The sequence below is a fragment of the Protomyctophum parallelum genome, assembly GCF_964188405.1.
Source record: "Protomyctophum parallelum genome assembly, chromosome: 1".
Classification (NCBI taxonomy): domain Eukaryota; kingdom Metazoa; phylum Chordata; class Actinopteri; order Myctophiformes; family Myctophidae; genus Protomyctophum; species Protomyctophum parallelum.
This window is the reverse complement of record NC_139697.1, coordinates 5,410,900-5,427,985: the sequence shown is the minus strand read 5'-3', so window position 1 is coordinate 5,427,985 and position 17,086 is coordinate 5,410,900. Positions and strand designations below refer to the sequence as shown.

At 43.5% G+C, this 17,086-nt stretch overlaps 1 protein-coding gene across 2 annotated transcripts in view; it reads right to left on the bottom strand.

Annotated features, from left to right (window-relative positions):
- The window catches only part of gatad2b (GATA zinc finger domain containing 2B), a 66,501-nt gene that overhangs the window by 20,432 nt on the left and 28,983 nt on the right, over positions 1–17,086 (bottom strand). Inside the window, exons 2-3 of one of the 2 annotated variants that reach the window (XM_083768661.1) lie at positions 16,423–16,658; positions 4,231–4,522 (exon numbers count right to left, since the gene is read on the bottom strand). In XM_083768661.1, the coding sequence (XP_083624787.1) occupies positions 4,231–4,522; positions 16,423–16,436 (306 nt within the window). In that variant the 5' untranslated portion in view covers positions 16,437–16,658. The remainder of the gene's footprint in view (positions 1–4,230; positions 4,523–16,422; positions 16,659–17,086) is intronic. The other variant, XM_083768662.1, reaches the window with a different exon arrangement.

Genomic DNA, 17,086 nt, shown 5'->3' with positions numbered 1-17,086 from the left:
TACCTATGTTATCATGAATGACTAATTGTATAAAAACAAAATACATATAATAGGACAATATATAATATTTCACACAAATGAGACAATGCAGTACATATGTGGGGAACTAAAGTTAGATATTGGAATATAATACACCACTCCTGTGTTATATTTGTTTATTTTATTCTTTTAGTTATACTATGTACTGCCACTATAGGGGGCAGAGTAGCAGGTGTGTCTTAATTGTTCAGACTTGGTAGCTTGTTAGTTATAAGACTAAGCATACTGCAGAAGAGCATGAGCTGCACTGATTGCTCTCTTGTGGTATTGATATTTTGAAGGTAAGCAAAAAAGTTAAACATGTCATGAAGGATCCTAAAGTGTTTTTTATGAATATGGATAGTCATGTGGGATAATTAAGTGGCCAAAGTACTACTTCCCAATAGTATGAGCTGGCATTAACCAAAGTAGTCTGTAGCTATAGCACAGGCTAAAACTAAAGGCTAGCTACAGTATAGCAATTATGCTGAGGAAGAAATTGTGTTTTCATTATTTTCATTATTATTACAATGGTAAATGTGAATGTAGCTATATGCACTGCTGACAGTTTTCTTGTATCTATTAATATGTTGAGGCAAACTGTTAAATACAAAAGTTATATAATAATATAGTAATATAATATTTTCTATATTTTCTCATGATATGACCCTAACAGAAAACTAAACCTGGATAAAGTATTTGTCTGTTATGGCTGGGACAACGGAATGGCAGTTGTGCATTTTGTGCCAAAAGCAAACTGAGGAAAGTCTTGTTTGCCCTCTTGCAAATCCAGTTGCCAGTCGTAGAGAAGGAGCCTACACATCATAGGCCTTGCAAGTCAGTTCAGAGCAATTGACGCTTCTGCCCACCCAGACGTTGAACTTCCAGATGCAGAATCCATGAAGCTAAATTGTGCATTCTGGCATACAACTTGTCCGCATCTGTATAGGGCAACAGCACTTGACAGTGCAAAAGGTGCTGTGGCATTGGCAAGAAGATCATGCCGGACTGGTGCACCTGTTAATCGTAATAAATGTCTCTTTTGTGGTGAAGAAACATATGCAGCAGACCATTCGTTCCAGAAGGTAGAACTCACCCAAGAGATAAACGACAAGGCAGTTGCGCTGGGAGAAGACCGTATCGTGGCACTCCATGACTATCCATATTCATAAAAAACACTTTAGGATCCTTCATGACATGTTTAACTTTTTTGCTTACCTTCAAAATATCAATACCACAGGAGAGCAATCAGTGCAGCTCATGCTCTTCTGCAGTATGCTTAGTCTTATAACTAACAAGCTACCAAGTCTGAACAATTAAGACACACCTGCTACTCTGCCCCCTATAGTGGCAGTACATAGTATAACTAAAAGAATAAAATAAACAAATATAACACAGGAGTGGTGTATTATATTCCAATATCTAACTTTAGTTCCCCACATATGTACTGCATTGTCTCATTTGTGTGAAGTATTATATATTGTCCTATTATATGTATTTTGTTTTTATACAATTAGTCATTCATGATGTTGGTGCCTAGGTATAGGCACCAACATCACCATTCTAGGTTCAACAGGATAGAAGTTAGGCGTAATGTAGTAATTCAATGTACATTGGCAGCCATCTTTATTTTGTTTCTATATCATATTATTAAAAACATTAATATTTGAAATCCAGTTGATTCCTCACACAGGATTAACTTGATATAGCAAGAAAAACAAAGAAAAAACAGCAATATAAGAAAATTAATACATTTTTCAAATAAACATAATTCCGATTTTGGCCATTTTGTAAATTTGGCAAAAAGAAATATATTTTTTAATTTGTAGACTTGCCACTCGAACTAAAATTGTTCTATAGGTCATTATCTACAAATTAGAAGTGAAAGTTAAACTTTTGTTGAGTTGTAAATGATGGTCTGTCTAGGGACCCCACTACTAGTTTTTAGCTAGTTTTTCCTGCTATTTTTGTGGATTTACACCAATACTGGGTGTAAACAAATATTATATGTCTAATAAGGTTTAAGTACCAACTGCTACTCCTGATTGTGAATCCATACATATATCATATGTTCAGATTGGATAATTTAATCAAAAGTTACAACAGTTTACATATTTTGGTAGGGCTGATGGGGGTTGGCACCTGACTACGCCCCCTATAGGCCAATTATTTTATTTTGGTGATTGCCACTCGAACCAAAATGGTTCTATAGACCCTCACCTTCAAATTAGTACTGAAAGTGAAACTTTTACATGAGTTGTAAATGACAACTAAATTTAACATGGAGACGGAACCCCACTATAATACATGATCATCAGGTACTATGATTATACTAGGAGAAAGATTTTGTTTTCAAAAGAAGTCAAAGTGAACGTGTTAAAATGTATGTGTGTACATGTGTGTACGGTTGTAATGCACATAACTTGAGAACCGTTTGACCCACCGACTTCACATTCGACACACGCGTTCCACACCCCCCCCACAGGGAGTGCAGTGCCAGGTATCGAGTCGAACCACCACAAAAGGCTCTGCTCAGGCTCTGCCAGTGGGCCTAATAAGGCCAACTCCTTTCACCTGGGCCAGGCTCTGCCAGTGGGCCCAATGAGGCCAACTCCTTTCACCTGTGCAATTTCCAGCCTCTGCCTCAGCCAATAAGGGCCTTTCTCGGCCCCACCTCTCTCACTGTGTTTTAGGATCCAAGATGGCCGCAGCACCAGGAGGGGGTGTCCTTACTGGGTTGCGTTCACAAATTCAAGACACCTGTCTTGCGTTTGTCTTGTGTCTGTGTTTAATGGCCACTCCAATGCATTTCCAATGGAAGCCCATATGGTTTGACCAAACATTTTGTTTGATGGTGGGGAGGGGGGCAGAACACATCCATCAAAGCTGTGTTCAGACACAAGTCAGGTGTCAGACACAAGGCAAGTGTCTTGAATGCAGCCCAGTAAGGGCATATGTCGACCCCGCCCGCTCACCTCTGCCCCACCCCCTCCCGGTGCTGCGGCCATCTTGGAGCCTAAAACACAGGGAGAGAGGTGGGGCCGAGAAAGGCCCCTATTGAGGCTCTGCCAGTGGGCCGAATTGATTGCCAAGTACACTTTTCTGTTTGCAGTTTGTCTTCACACACAGGCACATACACAGATCTCCATGTGGGACACCGGCTGACAGTTAAAACGGGTGCTGTGACAACGTACAGTATATCATTAGGTTCCCAAGTTGCATCGTTCCCAAGTAGGCCGGTGGCCGACTGCGACGGGCACGTGCAGGTCTAGTTACATGTATTTGACGTGTAATGGATGTTGTCGTGTCAACAGGGCCAAAGTCATTGTCACCATTTAAAATATATCCAATCCACTTTATTTATAAAGCACATTTAAAACAATACTGTGTTGAACCAATCAATCAGTCACTGTGTTTTGGTATGCCTTTCTTTTCTTTTTTTTTTTGTCCCACGATTTTGTAACCCATTTTTCACCCCTGTGTCAATCATCTTGTGATGTGATCCTGGGCTCTACACACCCTCCACCAACCTAGGGAGAGCAACGGACTTGAACTCATGCTTCCTTCATGCTTGAGTGTCCAAGTTGCTCCTTTACAACTGACAGGGGGGAGTTTCCCTGGTTGGACGTAGCGCGTGGAAGGAACACGTTATTCCAACCAGTTCCTTTCCCCTCCATCAGGCGTCCCGGCTGGCCAGGGGGAGGCTGTTTAGAGACCAGGATTACTGCATGTTTTTGTGAGGGTACCTACCCTAGGGGACACGGGGAGAACATGCAAACTCCAACCCCGCCTTCGGGTATGGGCACTGATGACGCGGAGGAGGAAACACGCCACCAGCACCCACAGCGCCCCGAGCGGGAATCGAACCCAGGACCTTCTAGCTGTGAGGCGACAGCACTACCAACTGTATGCCTTTCTTGTAGCTCCAGGCAGTTAGCTCATAGCATTAGCCGCTGTTGTCAGTGGCTCACTTCACGCTGCGGCGGTACAGAGACTTCCGCGCAGGGTTTCAGAGTATGGGGTCAGAATGTTTCAGAGTATGGGGTCAGAACGTTTCAGAGTATGGGGTCAGACACTCGGGCAGCCAATCATGACTAGGTAGGTCGCGCCAAAGTCCACATAACGACACAATGCGGTGGAAACAACAACTCTTAATATTAGCATGTTCTAAATAAACAATAACTCATGAAAAAAAGGCCAAGCTCTACTAACCTGCGGATGGTGGTGGTGGTGGTGGTGGTGGTGACCGGCGCTCACCCCGGGTCCCTTCCCGCCGCCATCACCGGAGAGGGCGGTGGCGGCTCCCTCCTGCAGCGCCGCCAGGTCCGCCAGGTCTTTGCGTTTGAGCAGCGCCAGCATCTTCAGGCGCTCCATGGCCTCGTGGCCCTCCATCTTGAGGCGCTTGGCCAGCGCCGCCTCCTCCCGCTCATCCAACGCTGCTTCCTGCAGGCCTCGCTTCAGGAGGTTGAGGCGCAGTGCCGCCTCCTCTGACATGCGCTCCATCCTGGGAAGAAACACCAAAGCAAAGCGCACGGTAAGAGCAGGGTTAAAGTCTCCTCTGACATGCGCTCCATCCTGGGGAGTACACCAAGGCAAAGCGCACGGTAAGAGCAGGGTTAAAGTCTTGAGGCCAGGGGGGGGGGGGTTGTCCCTGCCAGCCAGCCGCCGGCCAGCAAAACACTACATCTGACCTCAAAACCTTAGATCTCCTCATTTTGGAACTGCTAAGTTGTGACATTCCATAATTATGTTTATCTTTCCCCACCCGTCCTTCCTCTTGAATAAAATCTTATGATGTTTAGTCAACTAAAAAGGTAAATGGTGCTTTTATACAAAGTACCTTACATAGATTGTGCATTACATTCACGTGCTGTGTGTGTTTGTGTGTGTGTGTGTGTGTGTGTGTACACGTGTGTGTGTACATGTGTGTGTGTGTGTGTGTGTGTGTGTGTGTGTGTGTGTGTGTGTTTACAATTAGACAAATACGCATCTTGGGGTTAGGATTAGATATTTAGAGGGCTAGGTTTAGGGGCTGGGGTTTAGTTTGAACATGATTTCTACTTAGGTTGTGTGCCAGTGTCACTCTTCCTTAGTACCCACTTCCCCCCCTAAATGGAGCATCCTTATGAACCATTCTTAAGTCAACATTCATCACATGAATTAATTAGCAGCCCATGACGATGGTGATGATGATGTCCTGAGCGAGGATAAAGACACGCATGAGGAAGTGGGTTAAAAAGACGCATGCACAGCTAAGAATAGCACTCAGGCCCCTTGCATGCGTGACATCCCCCCAAAAACATTTAGGCCCCTTTTTACACGAGAACGCTTTCCATAGAAAACGGCAAAATAAAGTATCGTTTGCACGGGTCCATTTAGACGGCCGTTTTCGGGGGGTTGAAAACGCAACAAAGCAAAAACATCCTTTCAGAGTGGAAATCCCCCCCCCCCCCCATTTCCATATAAACGGGAAAAACGATGAATCTGCAAAACGTATGACATCATAGCTCACGTCGGCTCACGTCGCTTCCGTTTATTACATTGGTACATAGCCGTAGGCGATATTTGGTGTTCCTACGATGAGCAAGGTTCAAGGTTCAAGGTTCAAGGTTCAAGTTTATTTAGTGTCCCCGAAGGGCAAATTGGGTTGCAGCATATAGACAGTACATTAAACAATGAATGAAACAGTACAGACAACAAACAGTTCACATAGCGGATACCAGAGTAAAAGGTGCACACAACCATTAAAGTGCAGGCGTTTAAAGTGCTATGCGATAGGTCATAAAAGTGCGTGTGCAAGCGCTCCCTCACCCTGTTCATCCTACGAATACAAATGTAGCGAGCCGCGAACCACACTGCATTGGTGAATGTAAACAAATACAGCCTTGTGAGGAAGTAGAACGTAAGTGGTTCTTTTTTTTTTTAATATCTTTTTATTGGGTTTTTTACATTTTTTTCCCCTCCCATGTGGAGTCCTTATACATGTCACTGTCAGATACATTTGTTAATACAGTACGTAGATCTTAAGGCACCCCTCATTTTCCTCCCGTCCACCCCCTGAGCCCACCCACTCTTCCCCAATGCAGAGACAATACAGAAAATTACAACAACAAAAAAAAAACAAAAAAAAAGGAGGAGAGGGGGGGGGGGGGGGGGGGGGGGGGGACCACCTGTGTGTGCGCGCAGCCACCGGTTTGCACGAAGCATATGCAATGCATAGGCATAATGCGTTCACCATTATATAGTTAATATTAGTAATATTTATAGTAATAGTATAGTAATAGTAATAGTAATAGTATAGTAATATTTCAAATATCGCTCTCATCTCTGGGACAACTGTCAGGGTTCTTACGTGATCAACAAAGGGCGTCCATGTTTGCTGGAAAGTTGTCATGGAGCCATTAAGTGCGAATCTGATCTTTTCAAGTTTAAGATAGAATAGTACGTCCTTTATCCATCCGTTATGTGTGGGTGGGGAAACTTGTTTCCATTTCAGGAGTATGAGACGTCTGGCTAAAAGAGAAGTAAAGGACATTATTCTTTTAAGGTGTGGGGGAGTGTTAGTCCCTGGGGGAATACCAAACAAGGCCGTTAACGGGTTGGGTGGGATAGGTACACCCAATATGTCAGAATATGATTGGAATATGGCTGTCCAAAAGTCCACCAGTCTAGGGCATGACCAAAACATGTGTGATAGGCTAGCAGCGGGTTGTCTGCACCGGTTGCATGCATCACTAATGTCTGGAAATATCTGTGCTAATCTTGCATTTGTGTAATGAACCCGGTGAATGATTTTACATTGGATAAGATTATGTCTGGCACAGATTGAGGAACTATGAACCAGTCTCAGAGCTATCTTCCATGTCGGGTCGGGCAGTTCTAGTCCCAGGTCCTGCTCCCATGCCGTCCTAAGATGGTTGAGAGTTTCTGGGTTTATTGAGTTGAGTTCATTATATATTGTTGAAATTAAGCCCTTTGTATAGGGGTTCAGAGAAAGTAAAGAGTCCACTGCAGAATGGTTGGGTTGGTTTGGAAAGTTTGGGAATTGTCTTTGTGCAAAGTGTCTGATCTGAAAGTAGCGAAATAGGTGAGAGGCAGGTAAATGGAATTGCTCTGTTAAGTATGAGAATGGTGCCATAGTCCCGTTGCTGTACAGATCTTTAATAGTTCTGATCCCCTTGTCCAACCAGTTACGGAAGACAGGGTCCGAACATGAGGGCTCAAACAAATGATTACGGTATATTGGAGTTAGGTAAGATAAGCTTTTAAGACCGAAATGCCTCCTGAATTGTGTCCAAATTTTAATAGTGTGTATGACGGAAGGCATGGAGCTGACTACAGGGATAAGTGGAAGGCCTGAGCATATTAGTGAAGAAAGAGAGTGTTGACTGGAAGATACCTCCATTTGGGTCCACAGAGAAGTGTTATCTGGGTTGACCCAGTGGATAATCTTTAAAATGTTGCGTAAGTGGTTCTACTACGTACGTATGCGTGGCCTGGTCTGTCCGGCAGTGCGTCATTACCGCCACCTAGCTACCTGGCATGCACATCACAGCGTGTTCAATCATTGTTGCGTCTCCCTGTGTAAATGCTGAATAAAAAAGGGAGAATGCAACAGACTTTTTCGTTTTCTGTAGACCGTTGTAAAAGTGGCATTAGAGAAAACATATGGGCTTTCCCAAATGGGACAACATGTTTTCCCACACTGTTGTCTCCTCATGTAGATGCAGGGGGTGGAGGGAACACGTGCAGTAGATGTCCCGAGCATTCCCCACACTGTCGTCCCATTAGGGACAACATGTAGATGTCCTGAGCATTCCCCCCCCCCCCCCCCCACGCTATTAGCAGGAAGACTTTGAGCTGCGGATGGCAACCAATGATGTCTTCAGTAAAGCCGTTAGCTGAGTCATATGACTGGTCGCGAGTCAAGTAGGCCGACTGTGCACTGAACCAATCAAAACTCCCTTCTGGCACAGGGGGGGGGATGCTAAACGCTAAACGCTGCGAATGACAAGGCAGAAAATAAGCCATTAAAGGATACACTGATTCCTCATACGTAATATGAATATGTCATGCTTTAGCTATTGAAAAATAGCAGACCTACAAAGCTCGTATCGCGCCACTCGGTGGCGCGATACGAGCTTGTAGGTCTGCTATTTTTGAAAATTCGAAGAGCGACTGACATTTCTAGAATCTGATCTCAGGTCAGAATGGGTTAATCAGACCAGTGTGTGTCCGGCAGAAACCTCGTATGAATCTGATCTCAGGTCAGAATGGGTTAAGGATACACCGATTCCTCATACGTAATATGAATATGTCATGCAATATGAATGAACTTCCTTTGTGTACACATGCATGTCATGTAGTCTACAAGCCTGATTCCTATACTTCATCATGTAATGGTATTGCGTGCCGAAAATAGCAGATCTGCAAACTCACAACGTGTCGCAAAGGAACATGTTGCGAGCTTGTAGATCGGCTATTTTCAGGTGGGTTCTATGTCCCCCCCCCCCCCCCGAGTTACATTTTGTGGATGGAATGCATGGAAGTTGGCTCCGGTTTGAGCATCTCCCATACGAGTGTGTGTGTGTGTGTGTGTGTGTGTGTGTGTAGCTGGTTGCTTCGGGTTATGCATGCTTCGCCGCGTCCTCGCATGGCCCGAGGCGCACGCACGCAAGCACACACACACACACACACACACACACACACACACACACACACACACACACACACACACACACACACACACACACACAATGGGAAGAGAACTGTCTTTTGTTGGCGGCTGTGTGTGCATGCACGTCTGTGTGTCTGTGTGCGTGTGTGCGCATTCCCCCTGGAGCGTGCTACATTTGTATTCCAGTCAGCTGAGATGGCGCTCTTCAGATTAAGTGCATTACTATCAAGGTGTGTCAGTGCGCTGCGGTCTGCTGCTTAGCATGGCAGGCGGAGAACTACACCTCTGCTTCAGCTGCAGCACACACAGGGAGGCGTCGCCACCACCACAATGTTCTCCTGACGATTTCATTGTCGCTTAACCCATTCTGACCTGAGATCAGATTCATACGAGGTTTCCGCCGGACACACACTGGTCTGATGAACCCATTCTGACCTGAGATCAGATTCATACGAGGTTTCCGACTGGACACACACTGGTCTGATGAACCCATTCTGACCTGAGATCAGATTCTAAAAAATGTCAGTCGTTCTTCGATTTTTCAAAAATAGCAGACCTACAAGCTCATATCGCGCCACTCGGTGGCGCGATATGAGCTTGTAGATCTGCTATTTTTCAATAGCTAAAGCATAACATGATGCCAACACCAAAATGGGTGCCCGTTCAGAATGGGTTAAGTGATTGTGATTAACGATTCAATTGCGTTGAACATTGGAACGTTATCTATATTAACAAGTGAGAAGTTGTCACGTGGCGCAAGCGAACTAGCCAATGAAAAGATGTGCGCATGAGCGAACTAGCCAATGAAAAGATGTGCGCATGAAAAACAGTTCGCAACCCCCCCCCCCCCCCCACCCTCTTTGGCTGCTGTAATGTGATCTCCCCTATGGATCTCCACTCCTCACTCCGCAGAGAAAGTCGCTTATTCCTTCTAAATCTCTGAATTTAAAATATAGCTCGCTCAGCGAATGTAATGTCTTAGTTACATTAACATTGTTCTTAGAAAGTTCTTTGTTTTGTGCCTAACTACTACGATTAGACAGATCGCGTTTGTTATTTCGCTACTGCCAGTACTTCTGATTGCACGCACACACACACGCACACACACACACACACACACACACACACACACACACACACACACACAACACTGCCGCGCGGATTTAAGCTGTCAAAACTATTTTGTTAAAGTTAAATATGCCACAGACACTTGCCTGAACTGTGCAGCTGATATATATACAGCATTGTCATATTTAAAAGGCGCTTTATAGCTTCTCTCAGCTCAAAGCGTGTATGAATAAGGAGATAAATGAACAGCTGACGTCGGTGGGAGAGGACGTCAGCTGTGTGTGTGTGTGTGTGTGTGTGTGTGTGTGTGTGTGTGTGCGTGCGCATGTGAGAGGGAGGTAAACAGTCAGCAGACAGCAACACGTTAAATTTCTACTTCTACTAAAGAAAGAGGCAGCGATGGAGCCATAAGTCCATATCCATAAATTCGGGGACATATATTGCGCAAAATACTGTTAAACATGACGGCATCAGCCTGCTGCATCCTCCTAGCTGTTGTGTGCTAAGCTAAATCATCATACAGAACAGTCAACACGGCATTGACCAGGGTTGCCACATTGACTGAGAGGGAAACAAGCAGGTCTATGAAAATGTTAACAGGCCAGATCAAGTCAGAAAATAAATCTAGAATAAGCAACAATATTGCTGACTGTCAAACATCATTGTCCAATGTTGTTTTACAGCAGTGGTTCTCAAACATTTTCATGTCATGGACCACTAATATTCTATATGTATATATATTTATATATATTTATATATATTTTTATATATATATATATATATATATATATATATATATATATATATATTATATATATATAATATATATATTTACTATATATGTTTACTATATATACACACCGGTATATATACAGTGTAGACAAACCGTGTGCCCCGAGATTTTTAGGCTATGAAAAGTGTGCCCTGGGACAAAAAAGGTTGAGTTAAGCGGTGCCCAAAAGGTAGATCACGATCTACCAGTAACGTCAGATCAGGGGTTTTGTCGGCCAGCGCCAAAAATGCTCCCCGACAGCATAATCGGAGCAAATACCGGGCAGTGTGTATATGAGCCATAACGTGTTGACTACACTACACTACACTAACTAGAAAAAGTGCCCTTCCGGGCACAGGTCTCCACCAGGTTATCCACAGATCCGTGCAGTTAGAGGTAAAAACACTTTTCGGCCAGTTATAGCGCCACCTTGAGGCTGAGTTGAAATTGTTCATGTGGCATTTCGTCCTCGGCCTAGTGGGAATGTGGGTGCACAATTTCACGGAAATCACGCGATGTGTTCATGATTTGCAGCATTTTGTTTGAAACTGAGCACTCCTGTGAACTTTGGAAGCCAATCTTAACCAATCAGGATGGAGTCTGATAAATCTGAAAGACCCGTTTCGTTGTATGGCTCTAGAGAGACTGTGTACCAATTTGCGTGATGTTTGGACAAAATCTGTAGGTGTACTGTGCAAAAACTTGTTTTGCACAAAGCGGCCTCCTGGTGGCGCTATAACAGGCCGTTCTGGAAAGTTTGGGGCAGAGGTTCATGGTTGGCATCCAGGGAGTGTGTGTGCAAAATATGGCATCGAAAAACTTGTTTTGCACAAAGCGGCCTCCTGGTGGCGCTATAACAGGCCGTTCTGGAAAGTTTGGGGCAGAGGTTCATGGTTGGCATCCAGGGAGTGTGTGTGCAAAATTTGGCATCGACCGGGTTAACGGTGGCTGAGATTAGCTGTTCACGGACACACGGACGGACGGACGGAGTGCAAAACATACTCTCCCCATGCCTTCGGCTGGTGGAGACAATAAGGACACATAATAATAACTAATAACCCATCCGTTACTACATGTGGAGTCAACTTCCGCAATTTCCTTCTTCCCATAGTGCGCGGCAAAGTAACTCTGGGATGAGCGGCCGCGAAGCGGCCGCGAAATTCTAGTGAATGACATTTCTGTTTGGCTTTTATAAGATTCGTAAACAAAAAAGGTTCACAGGGCAGATATGACAAATAATTTACATAATGTAATGCATTTGTAGGCTACTTAAAATAAAATGTGTGAATAGTGGAAAAAAGCATAGGGGAGAGGAGGGGCATGGAGGAGAGGAGGGGCATGGAGGAGATGTGGAGGTGAAGTCCACACCCACAACACCAGAGGGAGTACAACAAACCATGTACAACCCAGATTCGGCACAAACAAGGGACTAAATTATTTTCGCTCCTATGCCACCAAAATGTGGAACGCCCTACCAACAGTCATTAAGACATGTGAATCCTTGACTCCTTCAAAACCGCTCTCAAAGGGCACCTACGGATGGCTGCAATTCGAAACTGGCCTCTGTAAAATCTGAATCCCCCCCCCCGCCCCATTTCCCCTCACTGTATATGTATCCTTTCCCTTTTGCTTCCTATATGATGAATTCCTGTTCTGCTCTTTAGCTACATAGAAGTGTCTATTTGTATGTCTCTAAATGTTTTGATGAATTGAACAATGTGGACCCTGTTGTAAACAAGTGTAATGGGTCGTCCACTCTTTGTATTGAGTTTGTGCTTAAAATGTACTGTAAATTCTACAAACTGTTAATAAATATTTCAATCAATCAATCAAAAAGGTATTTGTGGACCGTTACCCGCTAACCAGGCAAATCATTCAGAAAACCCCAGACCACAGAAAAGCCACTGAATTTTAAAAAGTTCAGGTATTTTGAGTGCAATTGAGGTCACCTGGTCACCGTAACCCTGTCCCCTACTACTACTCCACAAGCTGTCAGTTACCAACATAGCGCTCCACAGAACAAGATGTCAAAATGTTTGTCAGACAAGACAGACATTACAGCTTCCATCCCTCACCACCACCACCACCCCCGTCTCCCAGTGTCCTAGCTAAAGGCAGCGCTTTGTGAGGAAATGTTCCCAATTACAGACGGAAGCATGTCCGTCCAATATTCTGGCTGGGAGGTGGGGGGTGAGTAGCCTCGGTCCCAGGCTTACTTATCTGCGAAAAGAAAAGCCTGGTCACAACCTAAGGCAGAGAAGCTATCGGCGGTTGTATCCTCCGGAACAGCCGTCAAATGTATTTCCCCCGGATACGATATTTTCCAGACCAATCACAACACTTGTTTCATTCGCAGAGAATGTAAACTGATTTGTAAAGCATCAACGATTTCACTTCCGCTAAAATCCGCAACTTCCGCTGATAGTCTTTTCAGCTTAAGCCAGGGTGGGGGGTGAGGGGAGGTGGGGCAGAAGGGGGGGGGGGGGGGGGGGTGGGTTGGTGGGGGTGCATATGTGTGAGCGCAGTGCACCAACAGGCTCAGCACCGGGCAGGATGGATGTAGTACACACCATCAGTGACCCTGGCTCCCAGGGCCCTGGCGCTACACCAACTCAGAAGGCACAAATCACGCGAGTGTGCATGTGACTCGTACGCGCCTAACACAACCAAGAACGACACTTCGCGTTCCCAGTGAATGAACGCGCGTGCGAACTAGAAAGAACTAGAAAGCCTGCAGTTTCTATTAGCTTGGATTACCCATCGATGATGTCACTGGTGGATGTGTTTCTGAACTGCCCACAGCCCTCCTATGAGACGCAGACTGAGTTGAATTTCTTTTTGCCATTTTATCATGATTATTAGTGAGGACCTATTATATGAGGATAGGTTGAAAAGTGATGAAGTGGTCCTTTAAAGGACCTATGTATAACATAAAATTCAACTTTTATCAATTTGTTTGTGTTTTTTTAGCTCCCCTGTGTATTTTCTATCCCCACACATATGCAATTTTGAACAATCAGGATTTCTCGTCATAGAGGGGCTTTTATGGAAATTGCTCTCAGGAACAGCTGATTTGGTCGTATTTGTGATGTCATCAATGTCACCCTACTTTGTATAATTCCTCCCTCTCTTCAGTCTACAGTTCCACATTTGGATTTCCACTTTGTTTACAATGTCTGCCATTGTTGATTTTCCAAGCTGGCATGGAATGGAAACAATTGTGTTTATAGCGTCAGTATTAAATAATAATTCAAATATCAAAGCGCAAATAACATGCATTTTAAAACTGCTTTTAATATTTAATATCATATTGTCTATGTCCCTCAAAGTTATTTCTAATGGTTTGAGCCTCAATCATCTGATATAACCAGGCCTTGTCATTTCTTTCTGGACTTTGAAAGCAGTTTTAGCTGCAGTACCACAATGTCCTAAGGTGGTGGGGGTGCTGATATGCAAATTATTTAATATTTTAGTCATTATAATACTGATGCTAGATAAAACCAGGCTTGTTTCCATTCCATGCCAGCTTGGAAAATCAACAATGGCGGACATTGTAAACAAAGTGGAAATGCAAATTTAGAACTGAAGACTGAAGAAGAGGAGGAATTATACAAAGTAGGGTGACATTGATGACATCACGATGAGGCCAAAATCAGTTGAGCTGTTCCTGAGAGCAATTTCCCTTAAAACACCCATATGACATGAAGGCCTGATTGTTCAAAATTGGTTATTTGTGGGAGTAGAAAACACATATGGGAGACCCAAAAAACACAAAAGAATAGAACAAGTTGAATTTTAATTAATTATTTAATTTAATTTAATTTAATTTAATTTAATTTAATTTAATTTAATTTAATTTAATTTAATTTAATTTAATTAATTTTTAATTTTATGTTATAAATAAGTTGCATATCAGCACCCTCACCACCTCAGGACATTGTGGTAACTGCAGCTAAAATAGCTTCAGAAGCAAAAAAAAAGAAATGCCATGGACTGGTTATATCAGAGTGGTGATTGAGGCTCAAACCATTAGAAATAAGTTTGAGGGACATAGACAATATGATATTAAATATTACACAATTAGAGAATGAAGAGGAATTGTTATTTTGATCAACGTTTGCCTGTTATCTCCCCTATATGTGGACAAAATCTTATTCAACAAAATATTCTGCGATTTGGCTCAATCTCATCAAATGGTGGTCCGGGACTCAAATGCGGAAATAAATAATGGACCTCGACATGAAGTGTTGAAAAGTTCAAAACCACTGAGGTAATAGACACGCCCACTACCAGTGAGGGAAAACAAGACCAATGAGTCCCATTCTCTACCATTGGACATCTTTTAACCCGCCGTCCCCATCCTACAAGCAGACGTTCCCCACTTCTAAAACTATAAGTGCAAAGCGTCTGCATCATTTTTTATAACACTTATAAACATTCAAGCAGGTATTATGAATGGTGCTGCTAGCACAAACTCTCAAACTGTAGCTATAATGGTGCCATGTGTAAAAGTCAAAGGGGGAGCCTAATGTCACAGATGACATCATCCTCCTGTTCATTACATTACAATTCCCATCCCCTTTCTCAAAGAGGTTTTAGACAGTGTGATTGGTATCCTAAAAATATCCTAAACATTGTAAACGGTTAGTAAATGCCTCCAGACATGCCAAAACAAACTGGTCAGCTACTACTTGGCCTTAATATACTCCCAGAACCCACCAAACTCTGTCTCATTTTGATAGGTTGGAATGGCTTAGGGTTGACAAGTACAGCATCTTGCAATGGGCCTGGTTTGCAATATTCTCTACACCAATAAGATACTACAGCTCGATTTAATTGACATAGTCTGTATGCAAATAAAGTGAAATGGAACAATCATTTTGGGTTAACTCACTGATTCACACATCTTTGAAGAAGTCTATTCTCACTATCCTGTATGCAAATGTGTCATTTGCCAGGATGCTATGGCGGGACTGCACATGTTGAAATGTGTTCAAGTTTAGCAAAGCCTAAATCCACATTCACACAACATGATCAATCACACACGTTTTAACAATATGAAATTCCATGGCAGGAAACACTGACTAATTAGTGAGGGGGAAAACACAATGGACACAGTACTGTCTGCACACAATACCACACATGAGATGAAAGTGGTGCTTCAAAACGGAACCTCCAGCTCCACTCATGAATAACAGATGGGGATCGAGAATCCATTCAGGGAATCATATCAGGGATTCGATTCCTGAGTGACTGAATTGGAAAACATCGGGTTTTGGCTCATCAATTCTCTTATCGATTCTAGTAGGACATATAGTCTCTCGTATAGCCAGACAATTGGTATAGAGAGAGTGAGAGAATACAATAAAAATCCTAATCATTCTTCCTCCACACTGGGAGAAAAACAGCATCTGAAAGTTTGATGGGGCATTTTTTTACACTTTTTATGAGAGGTGGTGTTCTCGTGCTGCCGGCCTGCGCGCGCATGCTGGTGCTTATCAGTGTGACGTTGTCTGATAAGGCTGATAAGGAATACTGATAAATGAGTAAAAAGCAGCAATAAATAGCAGACATAGACATCTTTTTGGGAAATGTTTGAAAAAGTATGAACATTTTTTTTCAACATTGAAACGATTATTATGATGATTATGTAAAAAAAGAAAATAAATGCGATTAGGTGAATACGTGATAATTGAGGGAGGCTTAAACATATGTTGTTCTAATGAAGCTTTTGACTTCTGTGTGTGTGTGTGTGTGTGTGTGTGTGTGTGTGTGTGTGTGTGTGTGTGTACAATGTAACGTGCATTGTAGTGCTTTGGGAAAAAAGCTAGAACAAACCATCCATCCATCCATCCATCCATCCATCCAGCCAGCCAATAGGACCTACATCAGAATGTGCATTGATTTCTCTTCCCGTCTTTTGTTGCCGACTGAGGTTATTTCCCTCAATTGGAATTTTCAAGTAGAGATTTAATTGGCCTCCTTTTATCGCTTAATCACTTCCCTATTAGCGTATTATTCCTCGTGGTGCCGCTTGTATCGCCTCTCCTCATCTCTGGGTATTATCTGTGCGCTGGCTGGCTGGCTGGCACCGTACGTCCTAATCTGTTCCACACTGTCGTTCTGCAACAAAAATAAATAAATAAAAAACGTCTCTATTAACAATCAACATCTCCAGCAGACATTTACCTGATTATATATTTTTTTTCTTATGAGAAGAAGACAGAAAAGAAACGTAGGACAGATATCTTAATGATGGCGAGACTGTTGCCCCCCCCCCCCTTTTCTCTGAATCATGGAGATTGATGGTGCACACACACACACACACACACACACACACACACACACACACACACACACACACACACACACACACACACACACACACACACAGAGTGTACGTCTGAGATTCATTTGTGATGCAGCACTGCAGAGGCAGATGCCTAATTTGTGGACCGCCATGCGACGGTGCTGCGCACCCACCCCCGCCCCCCGCCCCTAACACCCCCCCCCCCCCCAAAAAAAATAAATAGTCAACGTACAAGCTCACA